Source organism: Anas platyrhynchos, chromosome 13 (genome assembly GCF_047663525.1).
Source record: "Anas platyrhynchos isolate ZD024472 breed Pekin duck chromosome 13, IASCAAS_PekinDuck_T2T, whole genome shotgun sequence".
Taxonomy (NCBI): domain Eukaryota; kingdom Metazoa; phylum Chordata; class Aves; order Anseriformes; family Anatidae; genus Anas; species Anas platyrhynchos.
In genome coordinates this window covers 14,642,634-14,664,310 of record NC_092599.1, presented here as the reverse complement: position 1 = coordinate 14,664,310, position 21,677 = coordinate 14,642,634, and the positions used below count along the sequence as shown (strand labels likewise).

General features: G+C 39.1%; 1 protein-coding gene across 16 annotated transcripts in view; it reads right to left on the bottom strand.

The window, feature by feature from the left end:
- The window catches only part of PBRM1 (polybromo 1), a 60,847-nt gene that overhangs the window by 38,114 nt on the left and 1,056 nt on the right, over positions 1-21,677 (bottom strand). For 4 of the 16 annotated variants that reach the window (XM_072044176.1, XM_072044187.1, XM_027467298.3 and 1 more), the window contains exons 2-13: positions 20,689-20,811; positions 19,467-19,622; positions 18,568-18,665; positions 18,013-18,160; positions 15,377-15,511; positions 14,536-14,652; positions 13,924-13,992; positions 13,078-13,176; positions 12,566-12,651; positions 9,830-9,928; positions 8,364-8,455; positions 3,749-3,965 (exon numbers count right to left, since the gene is read on the bottom strand). In XM_072044176.1, coding sequence (XP_071900277.1) covers positions 3,749-3,965; positions 8,364-8,455; positions 9,830-9,928; positions 12,566-12,651; positions 13,078-13,176; positions 13,924-13,992; positions 14,536-14,652; positions 15,377-15,511; positions 18,013-18,160; positions 18,568-18,665; positions 19,467-19,622; positions 20,689-20,727 — 1,355 coding nt within the window. In that variant the 5' untranslated portion in view covers positions 20,728-20,811. The remainder of the gene's footprint in view (positions 1-3,748; positions 3,966-8,363; positions 8,456-9,829; positions 9,929-12,565; positions 12,652-13,077; positions 13,177-13,923; positions 13,993-14,535; positions 14,653-15,376; positions 15,512-18,012; positions 18,161-18,567; positions 18,666-19,466; positions 19,623-20,688; positions 20,812-21,677) is intronic. The other 12 variants (XM_072044178.1, XM_027467299.3, XM_072044179.1 and 9 more) reach the window with 6 other exon arrangements.

The following is a 21,677-nucleotide window of genomic DNA, read 5'->3' as shown; positions in this document are numbered from 1 at the left end:
CTGAACACCCCTTGAGTTCCAGCAACTCTGTGCCATGCCCACTGCCCTGGGCAGCCTGTCCCAGTGCCCGACCACCTCTGGGAGCAGAACCTTTCCCTAACACCAGCCTGACCCTCCCCTGTCCCAGCTCCATGCCGTCCCCTCAGGTCCTGTCGCTGTCCCCAGAGAGCAGAGCTCAGCGCCTGCCCCTCCGCTCCTCTCGTGAGGGAGCTGCAGGCCGCCATGAGGCCTCCCCTCAGCCTGCTCTGCTCTGGGCTGAGCAAACCCAGGGCCCTCAGCCGCTCCCCATGAGTGTTGCCCTCCAGACCCTTGCCCATCTTTGTGGTCCTCCTTTGGAGGCTCTCTAATAGTTGTCAATCTTGTAACAGAAGAGTTTTATAAACATCAGTTTATTTTGCAAAGCGAGGCCAAAACTAACGTTTTCCCAGTTGGCACATTCATAAATCAAGCAAACCGTAACAGTGACATATTATTTTTCCAAGTCAATATAATAATAAAATATTTGGAAAAAAAAAAAGAAAGAAAAAAAAAGTTATGCTTATGTTAAGAACTTAACTTGTAATAGGTTTAAGCTGTTATTTATATAAACATTCAGACTAGCCCAGATAGCAGTCTCTGTTCTTTCAAGTTCTATTCACTAGATGATCATTTTTATTATAAATTCAACTCAAGTAATTAATCTTGAGGTAACAAAAGCCAACGCTAATTTCAGTTTAAAGAGAATCTCAATCCACTCTAGTGCAGTAAAATGTGAAGTTTAAATTCCCATGTCACATACAACTGAATGAATATCCATAAGAAAAGCACATTTTAAAAAAAAAAAAACACTCAAGAAGTGGATGTCACACAAAACCAAGTGTGCTTTATGCTAGATCCACTCTTTTTTTAAAAAAAAAAAAACAAAAACAAAAAAAAACCACAGCTGTGGCCCCTAGCTTCCTAGAGCAGAAGACACTAGGGCATGCCAATAAAGGCGATGCTTGCAGCGCCCCTGCACACACACACACCTCTCACATGCAGATCAGGCGAGGACAGCTGCCAGGGAATTCCCTGGTGGAGGAAAGGCTGATTCACTTGCCTTCAGGATCATATTTACTAACACTATAAAATGTAATGAGTATCACAGTTCTTGTAAGCACGCCAGGATCCAGCACTTGTGTTCCACCTAATAGCACGTTCTGTGTGTTCCTGCGTTGCTTCCTGACTATCCCTCCAGCTGTTGAATTAGAGGATTTTAGCCATGCTAAGTTTGCAAAATATCCTGCATACCATGTCCTTCTACCACCCCTTAAAAAGCACAGCCTTCATAGTGTCATTTTTAAAGGGGATATCCTTGTTCTGCAGCTCTGTGGTTTGTTGTCCTTGAGTCGGTTTGGGGGGTGTCTTATCAGTGTGGATAAACACCCGATGGGAGGGAACAAAGAAGGAGCCAAACTCGTCTCAGCAGTGCCCACTGACAGGACAAGAAGCAAAAACTGAAACACAGGAAATTCTATCTGAACACAATAAAAAAAAAAAACTTTTTAAAAACAAACAAATAGCAAACAAACAAACAAAAAAAACAGCAACAAAAAAACTGTGAGGATGGTAAAACACTAGTACTGGTCACCCAGGTTGGTTGAGGAGTCTCCATCAGGGAAAATGCTCCAAAGCCAACCGGGAACAGTCCAGGGCAAGCTGCTCTGGGTGACCCTGCTTGATGAGGTGGCTGGAGGGGACGGCCTCCCTTCCAACCCCAACTATTCTGTATTTCTGTAAAGAGCATGGCATGAGGAAACTAGCAGGAAACTCAAGCAGGATTACCTCCCGCATCCAGAATCAGCCTGGGATCAGCACTCAGCTCGAGTCACTGAGGCTCTTAGTGCTCAAAGCACTCAGGAGGTTGGGACGGTTATAATCTGCATCTCATTAAAACAAGCAAACAAAGCACACCCACACCTGTGATACTCTCTCTGTAGTTATCATAAATCATTGAGCAAGGATTTTCCTGCATTTAACAAACACAGACTCCTGAAATACAGGATTAGCTGCAAAATTTATAGTGACAGCAGACTGGGGCAGGGGAAAAGGAAATACTTGGCTCCCTTTTCACAGTCCACTCTGACAGTACATAGCCCAAGTATCCAGATGCCAATGCAGAAAACGGTATGAGACTGGAATGCCAGGCTGTACTCTCTAACACCTTCAGTTTTGTGCTAGGACAATTAACTTCTCTGTCCCCGTCTATGAACAGATGTACTCCTTGAATGTGCATCTCCAAACACACAAAAGTGCCTCCCTCCACCCCAAGCCAAAAAATCCTACCTCTCCACCCCTACGGAGTGGTTATTTTGAATACCTAAAGGCATGGTTGTAATATCAGTAAAACCATGATTGCTTCAGTTTTCCCTAAAGCATAGCAATTAAGTACACATATGCATGACTTCAAGCCTTCTTAAGCATAGTAAGAGAAGATTATGTGGCAATTTAAACAATAATTGAATTTCAGAATTTGCTAAAACAATGTAGACTATTATAAATATCATAATTTAACTCGTGTATTAAAATTACTATTTCTAAGAAGACTGTACTTTTTTGTTTTCTAAGCTCTGAGGCAATGAGAAATGCCATCTTTTTTAAAAGTTCTGTATATACATCTGAGCATCATTTTTGCTCAGACAGCAAGGTGCACCCTGCCTACTCTGTAAGGAAAGTAGAGTAATAGCTGCCTCCCTATGGCAAATTATTTCTCCTGATACCAAGTACATTTTCAAAACAAGGTTTCTCCCAATTAAATCCACATATACATAATTAGAACAAACACCCTTTGGTACATTCAGACAAAAAGCTCCCTGAGAATTGCCAGTGATGTTCTCAATTTCATCTTTTTTCCAACAAATGTGTTTTATGCTTCATTCAAGAAAAGATGATTCCTTTGCCAAGCCAACAGTTGTATGAAGACATAAGAAAAAGGCATGGCCGTGGTGGGCTGGAGACCAGCACTCCTACCATGTAGCTCAGGCAGGGCCTGAAATGGGGCTCCCAGGTCCCTGGGAAGGAAGCCAGGACCACCTGAAGCTAGTCAGGGCCATGAAGACCTGTTAATGCACTCAGCACCTTGATACACGATGGAGCTAACATGGTGAATATATTAGTTTATCCTGGGTTTTAGCGGCCCAAGATAAGCTCACTGCTTTTTACACACGTTTTTATCCCACAGCTGTGCTCTGGCAGCTGAGGAATCTTGCAGGGCTCACAGATTTATGAACAGTGTGCTACATTAGCACTTCACTCCAGACTAACTACATCATGAATGAAAGTAATTATTCTCTACAATTAGACTGCGACCTAAACAGAAGGAATATAATTGCAAACACCTTTCCACAGTTTGCATTGCTGAAGACTATTGATTTAAGAAACATGGCAGTAAGAGGTAACCATGCCATCAGGATAAAGGGAAGGGCATAACAGAGTGTTCTGCAGAAGCTTTCGCATCTGCTGTGCACCTCACCTTCAGAATTATTGATATGGCAACTACCTGGGCACATTCCTAATGAAACACTGTGGAAAATAAACCCATGGATGGCAGCCATTGATAAAAGATGATTAGAAGACTGATGCAGACTGACACAAAACAAGCAGCAACAAAGCACAGAGGAAAAATGGTATCGCTGCATGAGAGGTCAGCAACTTGACCGCAATTAAGGATGCTGGAAATGAAAGGAGCCTTTGAATAGTATCGCACCAGAGGCAGTTTGCATTTTCTTACCTGATCTGCTGCAATGAAATAGGTGTTTTAATTTGCTGGTAATAATCAGGATACTTTTTCTTAGAGGGCAACTGGAAAAAGGGTTCAGATATGAGCTGGCCCTGATTATTTCGGCAACTTCTAACTGTATCATAAAGCTGATAAAGAGGATTAGAAGTGTCCATGAAAGAAGTAATGCTCTCAGCTTCAGATTCTCCTTCTTCATAACGAGCAGCAGCTGCACAGAGAGAAAGGAAAAATGAGAAACTCTCAGCAGGACAAGTCAGAGTGATTTTTTTAATGACTTTTCAAATAGAGAACTAAACTGGAACAAAATGCAGACCCTCAGTTGAGGGTGTTCAGCCACTCTACAGTAGTCAGATTCACAAGCCAGAAAAGGACTTCACAAATGGCTACACCTCACAAGCCCCAAGCTGATGGGAAAAAACAAAAACAAACAAACAACACACTTTTTCTAAATAGCAAGTTCTCTTATCAGATGAGCCTTCAGTTCAGTCACTGGTAATAAACTCTACATATAGAAGCGTGCAGAAGTGTTCACACTAAACAGGAGTATTCAAGCACACTACCTATAAAAACAGCTACACCCTTATTTACCAGTCAAACCATTACTACCAATATCCGTACCAAATACATTTGTACACCGAATCACTGTGATTTTGCTATCTGACTGGAGTACACTACAAGAATATGAACTGAAAAAACGTATCTAGAATTTTCAAAGGTCTTTAGTCTGTTAGGGAAAATGGCTGAAATAAAAATGAATTTTTGAATATATATCAAAAAAGATTACTTCAGAACTTCTGTAATCTTTTAAATAGTAATCCCATTATATAGTAATTGCATAATAATCCTGGCTCAAGTAAAAAAAAATCTGAACTTTAACAGGCAAGTCTGACACTACAGCTCACCTTTAATATGCAGAAAGTGAAAGAGAAATAAACACTTTATGCTAGTTCTATAATAATTCGAAAATCAATAAATACTGTACTATAAAATGTTCATAGCAGACTTTTCCTATAGTCTTTATGAAGCATGTATTATGCTTCAGGATTAGGACGAACAAAAGAGCTACTCTGATGAAGTAACGTTTCTCCTAATTTCATCTGCAGTAAATGTTACTGAGCAACAGAAACACAAACGGAATGAAAAAACACTGGCAACAGAAATATAGGATGGGAAGCAATAAATGGCCAATGCTTCTACTGCACTGTAACACAGTTGGCATAATTTGTACCTTGCAGACAGGCATAGTAATAAAATCTATGTGTTTTTGCATACACAGCTATTTATTCATCCTTGTTTGCTCTCTTACGAATCTCAATTTAGAGGAAAGCTTGGCAGGTGACATGCTGGATAATTCAGTTACACAAAAAGACAGTTCTCTAATGCTCAAGCCAAGTTTCCAGCTGGCATTTTCATTATTGCTCAATAGAGGCTGGCAACGTTTCAAATTTTCTACTCGATTTCAGTAAAGATGTATTGAAATGATGACAAAGCCAGAGGACATTCTGACTGCATATCAACATAGTACTATCATTTTTCCTCTGCAGTCTGACACTGCAGATCTACATGAGTGTACCAGACAAGCTAGACGCAAGCTAAAACACAAGCAGACCACAGCAGATGCGCAAACACTACAGAGACGTTCATTACTAATTCAGAGGAGATGCTTAAAATTATCAGATGCGTGTACGCCAAGCAGCATTGCATAATGGCAGAGCAGCTACTACGGCAGCCTGCAAAGCAGGAGCTGGACAGGATCACTCCGGTAGAAACAAAAGACTGAAGACAACACTCTGTCTTCTTCCCCACACCTAACATACCAGTCTGAATGCAGAGATAAATCCTGATGGCTAAGAGACAGCTACCAAGTAAAATAAATTTCTGAAGTAGAATATGCAACAAAATCCTGTCTTTGCTATTGTTTACTCAAACAGTTCAGTTCTGACTGCTCCATCAAAAAGGAACAGAATAGAAAAAAGGAGAACTTGTTTTTATGTGAGAGAAAAACACGAAACAAGCATGCTAATATTCTGTGACATGGCAGACAACAAAAAAGCAGTTCAATATCCTAAACAAGAAATGTAATTCCTTGGTGTAAGAAGTGGAACACAAGACATTCACCAAAATGAAATCTCAGTAAATTAAACAAGCACTAAAAGGAAAGTGTCTACGTAACACATCAGAATACAACTACAAATATTTTCATTATAACATTTATGCTCTTTAAAAGATGTGTGCCAACCATTACATATTCTTACATAGTAGAACATTAGCATTTTCTGAATAACAGGAAACACATTATCTTGAGAACTGAAGAAGTTACTATTTGGATCAGAAGACAAAAATCCACATTTGGCTGTACAACCAGCCACATAATGCAAGACCGCAGATTCTTCAGCATTCAGTAGCACCAGGTCTCCAGGGAACATGCTGGCAGTACAGAGGAACAGTCAGTTACTCCTCTTTCACGCAGCTGTTACCACAACTACAGTGAGCAGGTACAGCAGAAATATGCAGTAAAGCATACGTGTACGCTTACACAGTGCTACAGCAGGGAAGGAACAGAGTTAGGAAAGCATATAAATGTATATGGAAGAAACTTAGTCTTTACTCAGCAAGTAATTTGCTTTAATCAATGTCTCCCAAGGTCCCAAAGCATGTAGATAACAATGAATGATCAAGATGTAACCGAAGCCAGATTCTAGTACAACCAAGAGCAGCATCCAGACTTGACATGAAATACTTATAAACAAGTAATTTATAATGACCTTTTTTGCCTGTCTTTACATATCTATACTTCAGGTAGCTGCAGAAGCTGTTCATATTGGGTACATTTGAGCTGGAAATCTTCTACAACCTCCTTTACATCATGACAGCCTCTGAAACTGTGCGGATAAACTCCATGTTGGAAACTGATTGTTCACTGCTTAGGCAACTGCTACAACTGAAGAGGCTCACAGATTTAACTCTCTGTATCTATATCTGCTATCTCGAACTTCTGGAAGGTGACTTTGACCTGTTCAGGACATTTGTTGTAGGGGTCCCTTGGGAGTCACTCCTGAAGGGCAAAGGCATCCAGGAAGCCTGGGTGCTCCTCAAGAAGGAAGTCTCAAAGGCACGGGAGCAGACTGTTCCTGAGTCCCATAAGGCAAGCCGGAGGGGAAGAAGACCAACATGGGTAAACCAGGAACTTTTGTTGAGACTCCAGGAGAAAAAAAAAAAAGTCTACATCCTGGAAGAAGGGACAGCTTACTTGGGGCAGCTACAAAGAAGTTGCTAAGATATGCAGAGAGGAAGTTATAAAGGCAGAAGTCCAGCTTGAACTCAGATTGGCCACTGCAGTAAAAGAGAACGAGAAATCCTTTTACAAATATATTAACAGTAAGAGAAGAAGCAAGGACAATTTCCATCCTTTACTTGATAAAGCAGGGAATGTGATCGCTGAAGATAAGGAAAAGGCTGAGGTTCTCAACACCTTTACATCTGTCTTTAATAGTCGGATCAGTTATGCTCAGGGTACTTTACGCCCTGACCTGAACATCCCGTCTGATTCAGGTAGAGAATCACCCCCTGTGATCCAGAAATAGACAGTTAGAGACCTGCTCCTCCATCTGGAATGTCACAAGTCCATGGGACAAGACGGGCTCCACCCTAGAGCGCTGAGGGAGCTGGCAGAGGTGACTGGCAGGTTTTCCACCATTTATCAGCGTTCCTGGTTATCTGGAGAGCTCCCAGAGCACTGGAGGCTTGCTGATGTGACTCCCATCTACAAGCAGAGCCATAAGGAGGATTCAGGGAACTACAGGCCTGTCAGCCTGACCTCGGCTCCAGGGAAAGTTATGGAGCAAATCATCTTGGATGAGATCACACAGCGCATGCATGGCATCCAGCGGATCAGGCCCAGCCAGCACGGGTTCACGAAAGGCAGGTTGTGCTTGTCCAACCTCACCTCCTTCTATAACCGCGTGAACAGACCGGCAGATGAGGGAAGGGCTGGTGATGTAGTCTACCCAGACTTCAGCAAAGCCTTCGACACGGTCTCCCACAGTAATCTCCTGGGGAAATCGTCTGCCCGTGGCCTGGACACGTACACTCTTCTCTGGGTAAAGAACTGGCTGGAGGGCCGTGCCCAGCAGGTTGTGGTTAATGGAGTTAAGTCCAGCTGGCATCCCGTTACAAGTGGTGTCCCCCAGGGGTCGGTACTGGGGCCTATCTCGTTTAATATCTTTATTAATGACCTAGATGAGGGGACAGAGCGTACCTTCAGTAAGTCTGCAGGTAACACCAAGTTGAGAGGTAGTGTTGATCTGCCTGAGGGATAGGTTCAGACAGACCCAATGGCACAAGACAGCAAGAGAATATAAACCAGAACGAGCAAGCGTGAGATTCCTCTCAAACAAACATAGCACTGTGAATCTTTTATAGCAAGGAACACCCAAGGATACTCGGAAATATACAGGCTAGAAGAGCGTGTATATTTCCGGAAATATACAGGCTAGAAGAGCGTGTATATTTCCGGAAATATACACGCTAGAAGAGATCAGCTGTACAGTTTTGCTTATTCCAAGTACTTTAATTAAAGAAAATAAAACAGCATTTCAGTTCCTACCAGCCAAAGCTGCATCCTCATCACTTTCTGATCCATACTGCAATGCCATAGTAATTGCTGATAAACGATCCCCCTGGGCTGATCTTTTGTTACTACAAAAAAAAAGAAAACAAAGAAAGAAAGAGATTTCAGAAATAAAAAATAGCAAAAGGTTCTCATTATCAAACCACCATTAACAGCCATCCTGAGTGTGTAAGTAAACCAATGGAACTCGTGACAGTTACCTACATTATCAAGAAAACAGATGTGACTATGCCAAAAAAAATATATGGAGAGCTTAGCAAAGGAAACTGTTAATGACCCATGAGTTTGCCTCCTTCTTTGGGGTGGTCCTTCAAACTGAAAAATTGGACATGCAATCAGAAAGCTAGAGTTCAAGCTGTACATATCCTGTCCAACTTTGAATGCCCGAGTATTTGAATTACTAATTGGGAAGGGTAACAAGTATTAATTATACTCCCAATTAATAACAGTGTTATTTAACCTCACTTTATAGGGATTTGTCTACATGAAGAAATCTAGCATGCTTTAAGCTGTATACACCTAATTCTCTCTCTCCCCCAGCACTACTTGAGGTTTTTCAACACACAAAGTGCCTGCCCGTGAAGCATCTTCTCTCGTTTTTAAGTGACTATGCTCTCACGATGCCTTCTTCAGCATCATTCTCTTTCTCCCAAACCTGGGACACAGCATTTCACACCAGAAGTGGGTTCAGTCTTGCCCTGCAGGAGCAGTCAAGTCTGGGAAAAAATTGGATATGCTGCTTAAAATGACACCAACTCCATACAAATGCTCAACACCTGAAAGAGCCTTGCTGCTGCTGAGTGTTCAGCCATGGTTTCAAGAGTACACACAAAGAATTTGCCGGGAGTAGTACTGGTTCCAGACAGTAACTCTTAGACTGAAGACAACACCTCTGATACGTACCAAAATTCTCAACTGATGAATGAAAGAACAAACCAGAATGCCTCTAGTAAGCAAGTCTACCCAGTAAGTCTGCTGTAAGTGCATCCTAAATTCAATACTTGCTATTTACAGGCTTTTATTTTATTGGTTTCCATCTACCATCTCTTATTTAGTCCTTCTTATTCATTTTCAGCCTCCAAATACTATTTGCCTAGATTTACAAATTTACTTGTATGTGATTTTTCACCTGCTTTATTTTGTAATGAAGCCTAGCATATTGATCTTCACAACATTTCTAATGAAATAATTGTACACAGGAGTATTTAATGACAGGTGTTCTCAAACATTAAATCTAAAATCAAACATGGAAGAGCAATTACAGCAAAGTAACTTCTCAAACCACACTAAATATGACTAAAATATATTTGAAATCAAAAGTATTGAAGTCACTACTGATCATTGAAGAGCGCTCCCAACTGAAATTAAAAAATAAATAAAATAAATCAGTATTTTCATGTGATGATGACCCAGCTTTTCCTCCAAGTCCACAATTTACTTACCGATAATATTTGTTAGAAGAATTTCTCTCATCACCAACACTGCCTTTACCCTGTGAGGAAGGACCTGTCAGCTTGGAAGCAGTCAAATTTGATGGAGTCCTTAAGGTAGAAGAGACAAGCCAAGGAAAGGGGAACAAAAGAGGCCCACCTTAGACCCAAGAAAAGATGCAGCAAGAATATAGCTGTTTACAGACTTACTTTGATAGTGCAGACAAAAGGTCCAGAAATGAATTAAAAAAATAATATATGTTTTAAAGCCAAAAGTAAAGTAACACTAAGATACATTTAGGGGCCCGGCATTTTAATATTGATTTTGTTTTTATAAAAAGTCAGGAGGAGATAACATTTAGATTGAGGATTAATAGCTATACACACAGCTCAGCCTACAATAGCAGCGAAAGCAGCCAGCAAAATGTTCCTTAGCATCCACATAAAGCTAATTATAAAGATCCATCGTGTTTTACCAATAGTCGACATTGCATATTGTCAAGCAACTTTATTGTGTGATTTTATTTAAGGGAGGACAGTTAAATGCACTGACAGAGAGTAATTTAGTATGACAAAGGATACAAAGAACTCTGCGCTGGCAGAGCGAGGTTACTTGTGACACTGAGGCAACACAGCTGCAGGACTTTGGTTAGTAGCATTATGAGGAGTTGGAGCACGATCCACCAAAGACAAATTAAAATGGACATAAACCCAGAAGAAAAATAAAATAAATTAAATAAACTTATGGGGGTATTTAACCAAAATCAGCAATAAGTAAAAGAGACCCCCGGTTGAGACAATTGTTATAAATGATTCTGTGATGCAGATTCAGCAAAAAAACACACAACAAAAAGAACAATGGTGTAATAAAAAGAGCAACCAGTGAAATGCTTCAGAACAGCAGGTGAAAGGTTTGGTTTTTCACTACACTTTCCTCTCACCCATTCTTTTTTGGTGTCAAACAAACAAACAAAAAGCAGCAACAAAAAAAAAACACAAACTGCACACACACACAAAAGCAGGTCAGTATTATTATAGCCTGTTTCAGGCACTACAAATATTTTTTGCCAAGTTACAGAAACAAAGAAGGGAGCTGTCAATTATTCTGACATTCAGATTACTTCAGGCCTCATAGATCCACTGAGAATGTAAGAACATCTAGAATAAAGGAGCTGAGAAGTAGAAATGGGTTGGCAGTGTAAGAGAGGAATTCAACTAACAAATATCAGTGTGATTTATCTGTCATCCCTTTTTGTGCAAATAGCATTATTTTGAAGAAAAACAGTTAAGTCTCCAAATTAAATACAACTTGGGACATCCTGAGCTTCATCAATGCAGTAAGGAAAAAATAAAAGCCACAATCTATATAGAAAACCTGTAGGCCTGTATGTATTCCATCAAATACATTATGTACATTACATGTTTGTAGAATCAAGATCTTCTGGCACCACACATACTTTTAAGAGAAATTGTTAGAATATACATCAAGAATCACTCCTTAACAACGTTTCTGTTTTTATATTGTCCTTTTTGGCAGCAATAGCTCTGACAATGGTTCCCACAACATGGGAAGCATGCTAACACTGAGAATGAGCCTGGAAAACCATTACATACGTTGAGCAGCTCAAAGCACCAAACAGTAATAATCAAGTAGGTAACTTTCATTTCTTTCACACATAGTAGTATTAAACACATTGCTCAGGACTAACACTATCTAAACATTTTCCTGGAGAAAAATAAAAGAAAACAAAAACAACCACAAAAAAAGCAACGCAATAAAACCTGCCTTTCAGTAAAAGAAGGGAGTGCTAGGGTTCTCAGTTATACCACACAAACCTTCACAGGACATGAACAGGATTTATTTTCTAGTATCAAGTGCTACTAAAGAGCTCATATATATACAGAGTCTATCCTAGAAAGAGTTTGCTAACTCCTTGGAGGACTTGCAAGACATTGATTTATTTTCTGGATAAATGATGCAGCTCATACTGGAAAACAGTATTTAAATTTACTTTTGACTGGTACTCAGAAGTAAAAATCTATACAAGAATAAATCCAATTGCATTTCAGATAAAAAAAATCTATAATGACTACATCACTTCTCTGTACACCATGGATTTTCACAGGTAGCACCATTTCCCAAGTAAAATCTTTCTGTGAAATAAATACGACGATCAACAGTATTTTATACCTGCCTGTTCAAGACCCAAACTCTACTCCTCTGATGTGTAAGTCCAGATCTTCAGTGTCTTGTGCCTCTTTCATAGACAGAAACTGATTTTCAAGTAAGAGTTTATATAATATGAACTTTATTCTACATACCTATTGCCTGTGGTCTTGTTGCTGTGTTTCTGCCCCTACCTTATTGTGAGCTCTTGTGTTTCAAGCCCTAATAAGGTTCAACAATGCTCATCATTTTTTCTACATCAAAACAAAACAAAAACTGTTTCCTCACCATTCCTTTTCCATTATTAACTTACAAACACATATGGTGGAAGTTGGTCGTAGCTTAAAAGAGACAATTACACTTTTCTTTTTGACAATCAAGCATACCACAGAAATATTTCACCACAGAAGTATTTCCATAAAAAATTCCTATTTGAAAGCCATTTTGTGGTTTATAACTTTTAAAATAACAATAAAATGAGTTTGCAAGCAAACATTTCCCCATGTATTTGCCACAGCAAAATTAAGGGAATATCTACAGAGATTTTCATGAGTTTATAAAAAGAACTCTATTTCCAGTACCTGATTCGGAGACTTGACTTGGCCAACTCACTGTGTTCAATTTCAGCTTTTTTCATATTAAATATTTTTTTAATTGCATTTGCATCCTGTCAATTAAAAGAATTTTTTGTTTAAAGTTGAAAACAAAGAATGTTATTTTCAGCTAGAGCAATTCAAATCAAAACAAAAATAAGTTTTTTGTTTTTATACATTTAGATATAAAACAATTTAACTACCTGAGATTGTAGGCGTAATTTGGTCATAAAAATACAGATAAAGGAAAGAGGATCTTCAAGAACCATGCAAAGAATGCATTACTCTGATTTTTAAGCTTATGATGAAAACCACAAACAGTTCCTGAGATCCATGAAGAGATTAATAGCTAATTACTGCTATCATTTTAACCTGTAGTTTCAGCCATTTCTACGTCAATCACAAAAGTAACGGGATACTCCATTCTTCCAAAGAAGTCATGTAACTCATTTCCTGAGATAATCTGAACTTTGATTTAACTATTAACAGCCAAAACTAACCTTGAACACTTGTGATCCAGGCTCATTGTAGGTTTTGGCATTCTTTGCGAGAAGATCTATATCCTTGGCCATTGCATGAATGCTTTTGTAAGTCCCATTCTACACAAGAAAAAGCAGCATTGCTTATTGACAATCTTCAGACAGCATGAGAATGAAGTCAAAAGCAAAGAGAATTCATAAGGAATAAAGACAACATTTATAGAATAAAGAGAACATTTATAAAAAACAGGTAAGTACTTTTAAAAAAACACAACAGAAGTGCTAAGTCCTTCTTGATCATACAAACACTAAGTAAAAGATGGGAAAAAAAATTAATACAGTAGATTATCTTAATTTTGAAGGGTTCTGACAACATGTTATTTCACCTTTATTCTCTAGTTCAATTAGCCTTTGTGTTATTCTTTGCTATTACACAAAATGCTAGAATTACAGAACAGTATTTCAAATTGCTGGAAAAGCAAATCAAAAAATGCATCAGTACAAAACATCTATTTTCAGCACTAGAGCAGAAGGAGGTGATGATAATGCATGACCACACTTCAATACATCGATGTTTTATGTCAATAGTACTTGCCAAGGAATTACTTTACACAATTAAACATCAAGGAACCTAGGATTCAAGCTCAGTGCCAGCACACTATGGTTTACAATGCTAGACCTTCAGCACAGCTATTTCGGCAGCATTAAGCCAGGAGAGAACATTGAATCAGCAGAGCGTTCCTATTTCTCAGTAGCAGGGAAAAATGCACTGCTTTTGCTATCCACTTTAACTTTAGCTTTTATCACTTTTATTTCAGACTTGTTTAAAAGGAAGTGTTCTATGATATACTAATAAGCTTACTGTACCTGTATCCTTTGTGCGATAGTTTTAAGATCTATGGGCTCTTTTATTATTGCATAATAATCTGGATATTGCTGGAAAACAAAGAAAAATTATTATTACAAACAGTTGTGAGCCATTCTGTGAGCTATTAGCAAAAATTAAATGCAGGTAAGAACAGTGTAAATTTCATAAACATAGCAGCAGGCATCAATTTGGAGAGTCAGATCTAAGGCAGATACCTGCAATTACTTTACATCAGTTTATTGATGAAATGAAACAGTTCTGGCTGCAAGCAAAATACATGTACATGGTAATGGTCTTCAAATTATTTGTTTTGCTGGTTAAACCTGTTATGCCACACCCTGGATAAGAAAAATGAATTTAGATGTAAAAAGATTAAAAACTCAACCAAAGAAGAACAGTTAACTAAACTGGCAGAACAGGACAAACCCCCATCTGCAATGACAGGGCTGGGAATGAGTGGGCAGGAGCAAAGAAGCTCTAAAAACAGCTGGAGTTTGCCACTAATGAGACAGTAATGAAGTACCGCATCCCCAGACTTTGCATAATGGTGGATTTATGGAAATTTCCATGTTTCAAACTTAGAATGAAATCATTACTATTAAAATACCCACCACTTTAGATGGAAGTTTCTGAAACAGTTCACTTATGAGGCGTCCTGATGGGTTTGTGGCAACAGCTACAGCTTCAAGAAGCTGTTCAAGAATCTCCTTCAGGTAACCTGGAGATGACTAATACGAGAAATTAAATCACAAGCAGTTTCAATAACAGCCAAAGTACAGTGTTTCAATTTGCATTGAAATATATGAATTAATTTTTCAAAGACAGAAAAAAAAAAACAGCTATAAAAGATGTATGCACCTTTGAAAAACAATATTGTTTATGCATTTGGGTGAAACACGAGAAAACTTTAATTTCATGTTTACACTACGGACTGCCAGATATACATTTCATGACTGTTGGCTATCAGGTCTGTTCTAACAGCATGTAAACATGCATCCCAACAACAGGAAAAAACAGACAAACCCAAACTTCCTATGGTCATATCTGGCTTATACAACACTCCAGGAACAGCTGCACTAACCAAATGGGACCCACACTGGAAAACTGTACCATTAGACATAAAGCTTGGTTGCATCAAACCTCAGTGTTGGTATGATATCAAGCACACATGATATTAATTTCACCTGAACCAGAATCGCATTTTACATGTATCCGTATCAGAAAACATCTTTTTTTTTTTTGCTAGACAAAAATGTAACATACACACAATGCTGTGAAATAATTAACCGGTAACTACTAAACTTGTGTATAAAATATCTTTTGGAGCGTAATTTAACCATTAAGAGATTGAATGCCTTTCCAAACATGGAGGCCAAGCTCCTTCTCAGGGTCAGCTGACATACAGAGCTATGCATGACTTTCTCCAGCTGCAGCTGCCACAACCACACTTACTAGTTCTGTGCCCTGTTCGTGTCCTTCCTCATCTTCATCCTCCTCATCAGCATCCCCTTTTTGAACAAATTCATTTTTTGTGCGCAAATACAACTCCCATAATTTGCAGGCAGCTTTATATTCAGGAGAATCAGGCTGCAAAACAAACAAATTAACAATATAAACATTCTTTAAATTCAGAATTTTCCTATCTGAAGGAAATTTCATAAATTCTTAGTTGAAATGCATTAAGAGTATTAAAAAATAGAAAAACCTCAGAAATACTTGCTTGAGTTGTTCTTTAACAGAGGTATTAAGAATGGTAATAAGCACTTGAAATTGTAAGGTCTATCACCTCAAAGTATTTAAGCCTTTGGGAAAACCAAGCAATAAAATTACTTGAGTAGAGGTTTAGACAAGCACATTATATGAATCCTGAGGGATCACTAGCTTTTGTTGCAGCACATCAGTTCTGATATTTAAAACATGCTAACACTATGGCCAGAAATGTTCAGAGGGTGGTGAGGCACTGGCACAAGCTGCCCAAAGAAGCTGTGGATGCCCCGTTCTTGGGGGTGTTCAAGACCAGGTTTGATGAGGTCCTGGGCAACCTGATCTAGTGGGTGGTGTCCCTACCTATGGCAGGCGGTTGGAACTAGGTGATCTTTAAGGTCACCTTCAACCCAAGCCATTCTAGGACATAATTCTATGAAACGTGATTTAAGACAATACTGCTGCTCTTATACGGCACTTGAAAATTCATTTCTACCAAACAACACCAATGGATGTGCAAATACCCCTGTAAACACTGCAATGATTTGCACTGTTCCATAATTTGGTATTAACTGTGAAATGCCAAAGAACTTGACAACATGCTGCCACCTGGTTACATGTCTATGTATATTTTGGGGAAGAGCTAGATTAGTCAGCAAAATAAGTTTTGCAAATACCGAGTTGGTAGTGACAAACAAGCATGTGCCTATTAACCTGACTAAGAAAATTACCCAGAAAAAAGGCTGCTTTCCCACTTCTGTATTTTTCCCTCCCTTTCCCCTTCCACAGCCTGTTCCAGGTGTTGTTGCAGATATGTCTCCTTATTACTGTTCATTACACTCTACTTCAGTCTCTGACAGCTTAGAATACAGATGAGAAAACATCAGGAAAACTATTCCTAAGCTTACCTTGCTAGATTTAAATGTTCTTTAGACATCAGACTAAGTTATGAAGACCAGGCTTAAAAGCTAGTCTGCTCCCTTCTTCCTTACTGTAAGATGCTCAAAAGCATAACTTGAGCGAAAATACTAAAAACCCTAAGGTTTCCATTGTAGTCTAACATTACCAATAAAGTACCTACTGCAACAAAGACCTTGCTAATGAATCAGATTTCCTTATATTAAATGTGTCATTGGAACTGCTCAGGTAAGGTATAAGACAAAAAAAAAGATGAGGTTATGTTTGTGTGCCATACCTTCACCTCTCAACTCTGTGTTTCTCTAGCAGCATCAACATTCCTACAGCCTTGAAAGACGGCTACCTGTTTCCTATTCTACATGCAAGGTTTTTACAATACAGGCAGAATTCTAAGCCCAGTATTCAGTAGGCAACGGCATCCCGCATTTTGTACAATTCTAGTCATTGTTTCCTGCCATCATTTCCTTATCCTCGTGTAAATAAAAAAAAAACAACAGAAAAGACAACATTAAGGGGAAGCAAGTGCCTTGCAAAACTTCAGGAGTACCCAATGAATTTGAAGTCTTTGTGCTTTTTCCTACTGTAACCAGGATGTATAAATAAATTAATCCATAAATCTGATTCTTTTTCAAAAAAGATATGAATATGCACAAACACAAAATAAACACTGCTTTTCTGAATGTCACCTGATTACACTGGCTGGGTTATTCAGAAAGCAAACATTTGGACCACCACCAAAAGACACAGATATGTTAAAGGCAATATTAGCAGCAAAGTTTTAATTTGGCATATCATCTCAGTCACTATATACAATATCACTATTTTACGTAATTAATACAGCTTCCACTAAATGAGATTATTCCAGTTTTTCTCTCCTTCCTTACAGCAACTGCAATGCAACCCATAAACAGTATCGGAAACACAATGCATACCAAGTTTGGAGGAACTGACAAGGAGGCAACAGCCTTGGTGAAACACAACATTACATATACTCACCATCTGTCACCACAGTAATCAATGTGCCTTTTTTCATTTTAGTAAGTGCCCGATGGAAGAGACAGATTCAATAACCTCTCTGTATACTCACTGTTATTTATAAACTCTTCCTTTTGAGGAAAAAAAAAAAATCTATTTCAAAAGGTCACACAGAATATCTTGTAAAATGTGAAGGCTTTGACAGAACAGTATTTTTCTCTGTTTTTGCTTTTTGGTTTTGGTAAAGAAAATAAAGACTCTAACCATGCTGTTGTATAGTATCCCCACAGAAAAATTACTATAGCAAGATATCACACAAAGATAGAGTCAACGTAATGGAAAAATATGCAAACAAGGACAGTAAGTGCATGTTGCTTTCTTACCAAAAATAAAGGCAAAACAAAGGTTTTTGCAAAACCAAATGAGAAGCTGAATGTATCTCTATCAGTTTTATAACCCGTGAATTCGAGCCTTATATATATTTTCCTTACCTTATAGTAAGCCTTTGCATTGTTAAAGAGAAGCTGAAAATCAGCAGTCAGAACATTCACATCATCATACTCCTCCATCTTTAGCTTTTGTTGGATTTTCATTAAATCAATTGGCTGAGAAACCACTTCATAATAATCTGGTTGATTTCTGTTGCAAGGACAAACATAGGCATTATATTCTAAGCAGTAAAATCAAAACCACGGCACTGAAGTTTATGCATATCTATGATTAAATAAAACAAAGACAGTTCCAATACATTTTTGTTACAGCTAAAAGATCCAGGCAGCGTTCTATTAGCAAACTTATTTGTCACAAGAAATCCCTAAAATGAATTCAATTAAAAAGAATTAACCCTTTTTTGACCAAAAACCATGCACCAACATCAGGATGTCCCCTTGAGTAATTGGACTCAAATACTCAGATCAAACATTGTTGTGATGTTGTGACAAACATAGCTTAAGTTTCTTCACAGACATTAATGGTGACGTATTCCTCAATACGTTTGCTCCCTGGTTAAATCTCAGGTTCAACACTTAACAAGAACAAGATCTTACCTTCGCTTTGGTGCCCTAATGAAAAGCTCACAAAGGAGCCTGCCCTGTTCATCTTTGTAATCTCTGATGGTGTTGTAGAGTTCATGGCATACAGCAATCTAAAATGCAAGAACAATAAGATGATTTTTAAAAGAGGAAGACTTTAAGGAGGTAACTAATTGAAGCCTGCTTACAATGTGAAGGGAAGCTGCCCACGGACATCGTGCTCTAAAGCAGAACTTGGCGTATCTCATGCATTAGCATAATACCTGGCAAGCATGCCAGGTACCGCAGGAGTTTTTTTGGAGAGGTTTTTTTTTTTTTTTTTAACATGGGGATCTTTCTTTCAGTGTCAGTTCTAGGTGAAACACCCAAAACGTAGATTAATTCAGCACAACTCTCTGCAAGTTACAGACACAGAACTACAACAGGGGTTCTTCTGCCCTGCAATTAATTAAAATGAGATTGCTAACTCAAAAGCAGAACAAAGACATCGTATGTTTCAGCAATCTCTACCTGTATCTCTCTCTACGCTTTCTATTCAGACACAGCTCTCAATTTCTGTACCTTATTACTTCAGTTCTCTCTCCAGTCTATTTCTATCTACTAAAATCAACAGCTAAAAAAAAAGAAAAGCAGCAAAAGGAAAATGGGAAAGGAAAAAATGAAAAGGGGCAGGTAAGAACAAGCCAAAGCTGACTGGATCCTAAACAAAGCTTAGTCAGGGCAGCAAGCTTCAGGGCACACTGAATTCAGCTAAATACGACCATCAGATGTGCAGCAAGATTGAAATGCTCTGGCTGCACTCGGCCCTCTAAGCGTACGCTGTGAGGAGCACAGCCTACTTTACAATCCCGCATTTCCCTGATGGGAATACAGCATCCCCAGGAGAAAGAACTTGTGCAAAACAAGGTACTAACAGGATCTACAGTTGGGAGATTGGAGAGCCTCCTCCTCTTTCTGCTGGGGCCTGGTACGTTTGTGGAGTGGTGGCCATCATCAAAGTCTCCTCCGCTGACGCTGCTGGACGGCGAGGTTGCTCTTCGCCTCTTGGAACCCATGGAATCCAACTTCTTCTATAATGAAGAGAAATGTTCTTAAACTCATGACATTGCACTCAAACCCTCCAATGAGATCTAGCTATTAAGCTAACTATGCCTTATGATAGGTCCTATGCGTTTCTCATATACCACAGCTCAATTAAACCATATCTAAACACCAGATTCCTCCTTGAAAATTGGCAGGACTAAAGGGAGGTCAAAATGGCCCTGCAGTTTTAAGTCACCGACAGCAGAAGTCAGATAGCCCAGGGCTCGCAGTGATGCAGCTGTATTTAGCAGCTCTTAGGAGGATATGACGACACGAGGACACGTTCTGGAACCATTTACATTTTGATTCCTCATCCCATGCACGATTACTGAACAAGAACTGCTATTTTAAAGGAAAAAGCTGTACAGAGAGAAGTGCTCAGCTTGGGTGGAAACGCACTTCATCCCACCTCAGATCATAAAAACAAAACAAAATTAAAATACCACCATGAAGATGACAGATGACAAACTAAAGTTCAAACTGCTACTGAATACCTTGTCTTAGATTCAAGCCAAGAAAACGTCTGGACTATCGTATGGACTACCACTCCCGCTTCATGTGCAGGACAAGTGGCTCAGTCATCAAGCAGTGGAAAAATTCACCTTCTTTTTGGGTCATGTTTTCTAATTTATCAACACGAACAGTGGCAAATGAACAGCCACTGCCCAACACCAATGGTTATTTACAGAACAAATTGTTGTCACCTTCCCAATTTCTAGTGACAGCATCATAAAAATATCTTTTCTTTTTTTTTTGTAGCTGTCTGAGATGCTGAGGACAGAATAGATTCACCTGTTCCAGCTTATTCCCATTTTCCAACCGAATCAAGGGATTTTATTCTAGCAAGTACTCAGCTGATCTTACAAGGTATGGCAGCACAACATAATTGCATTAGAGCATTTATGTTAGAGACAGAATTAATTTTGAGCACACACATGAGATGAATAAATATGAGGTAGGAATAATTAACGGTTAGGATAAGGAAAAGCAAAAGCCGAATGCAGAGGAATGGAGAGAATGGTGCACATACAATCAATAATTTACCAGATTTACCAGAGTACAACCAGCACCTCGAAAAGCCAGCCTCCTCATAGTGTCTGATGGCCAAGTACAGATACTGCGAGAAGGTAACACGCTAAGAGTATCAAATCAGCAATGGTGTTAGTACAGTCAAAACTGAAAGACAAGAACAAGGAAAGAGAGAGAGAGAAGAAAGTTGAGAGTAGACAGATAATTAAAGTCAGAGAACAAATTGAGTAATTCAAAATACGGAGAAGAAGCAAGAAGCACAAGGTTAACTTCTTTTTTAGCTTAGCAGAAACTCTGCAAAGTAATTTTGCGGACAGAACACTAGGCATTTCTGTAACTTTTGCAGAAAAAAAAAACACATTTCTCTAACGTTTCTGAATACATAATGCAGAATTCACAGCCACTTGTAAGGCAATGATTCATCAGGCAGAGCAGGGAGTAAACAGAAGTGATATATGACCTGAGAGTAAAAACTAGAAAGCAGTAGAACTTGCACAACACGGAGCAGTACAGTGATAAAAACAATACAAGAATGTTTAGGGTCAAAACACACGTTAGTCTCTCTAGTGGTGATGTACCTGTGCAAGTCTTCAAAGCGAAGACTTTTGTCCTCATACGCAAGAAACATTAAGTGACTGGCAGCTTCATTAAAAATATATCTATTTCAACTTACAAGCAGTCAAGTCTGATTTTTTTCCCCATAAATTCCACATAGAACATACAGAACCACTTTATGGAAAAAGGATTCCTTTTTATCTAGTTCATACAACCACACAAAAATCAGCCCCCAGGGGGAATTGGTTCCTCGTTCAGATCTCTGGACGTTTTCAGACCATGCACACCCAGCGCAGCTCCGTGCTCCCCGAGCGGGAGATTCAAGAACCGGACAGCGGCCGCGGCACCTGGCACCGCCTCTAACTTTTATCTGAGAGGTGCAGCATCAAACGGCTCACACCAGAAAACAAAAGTCCTCGGCAGTGAAAGAAAGCCAGGAGACACGGCGGGAATCAATA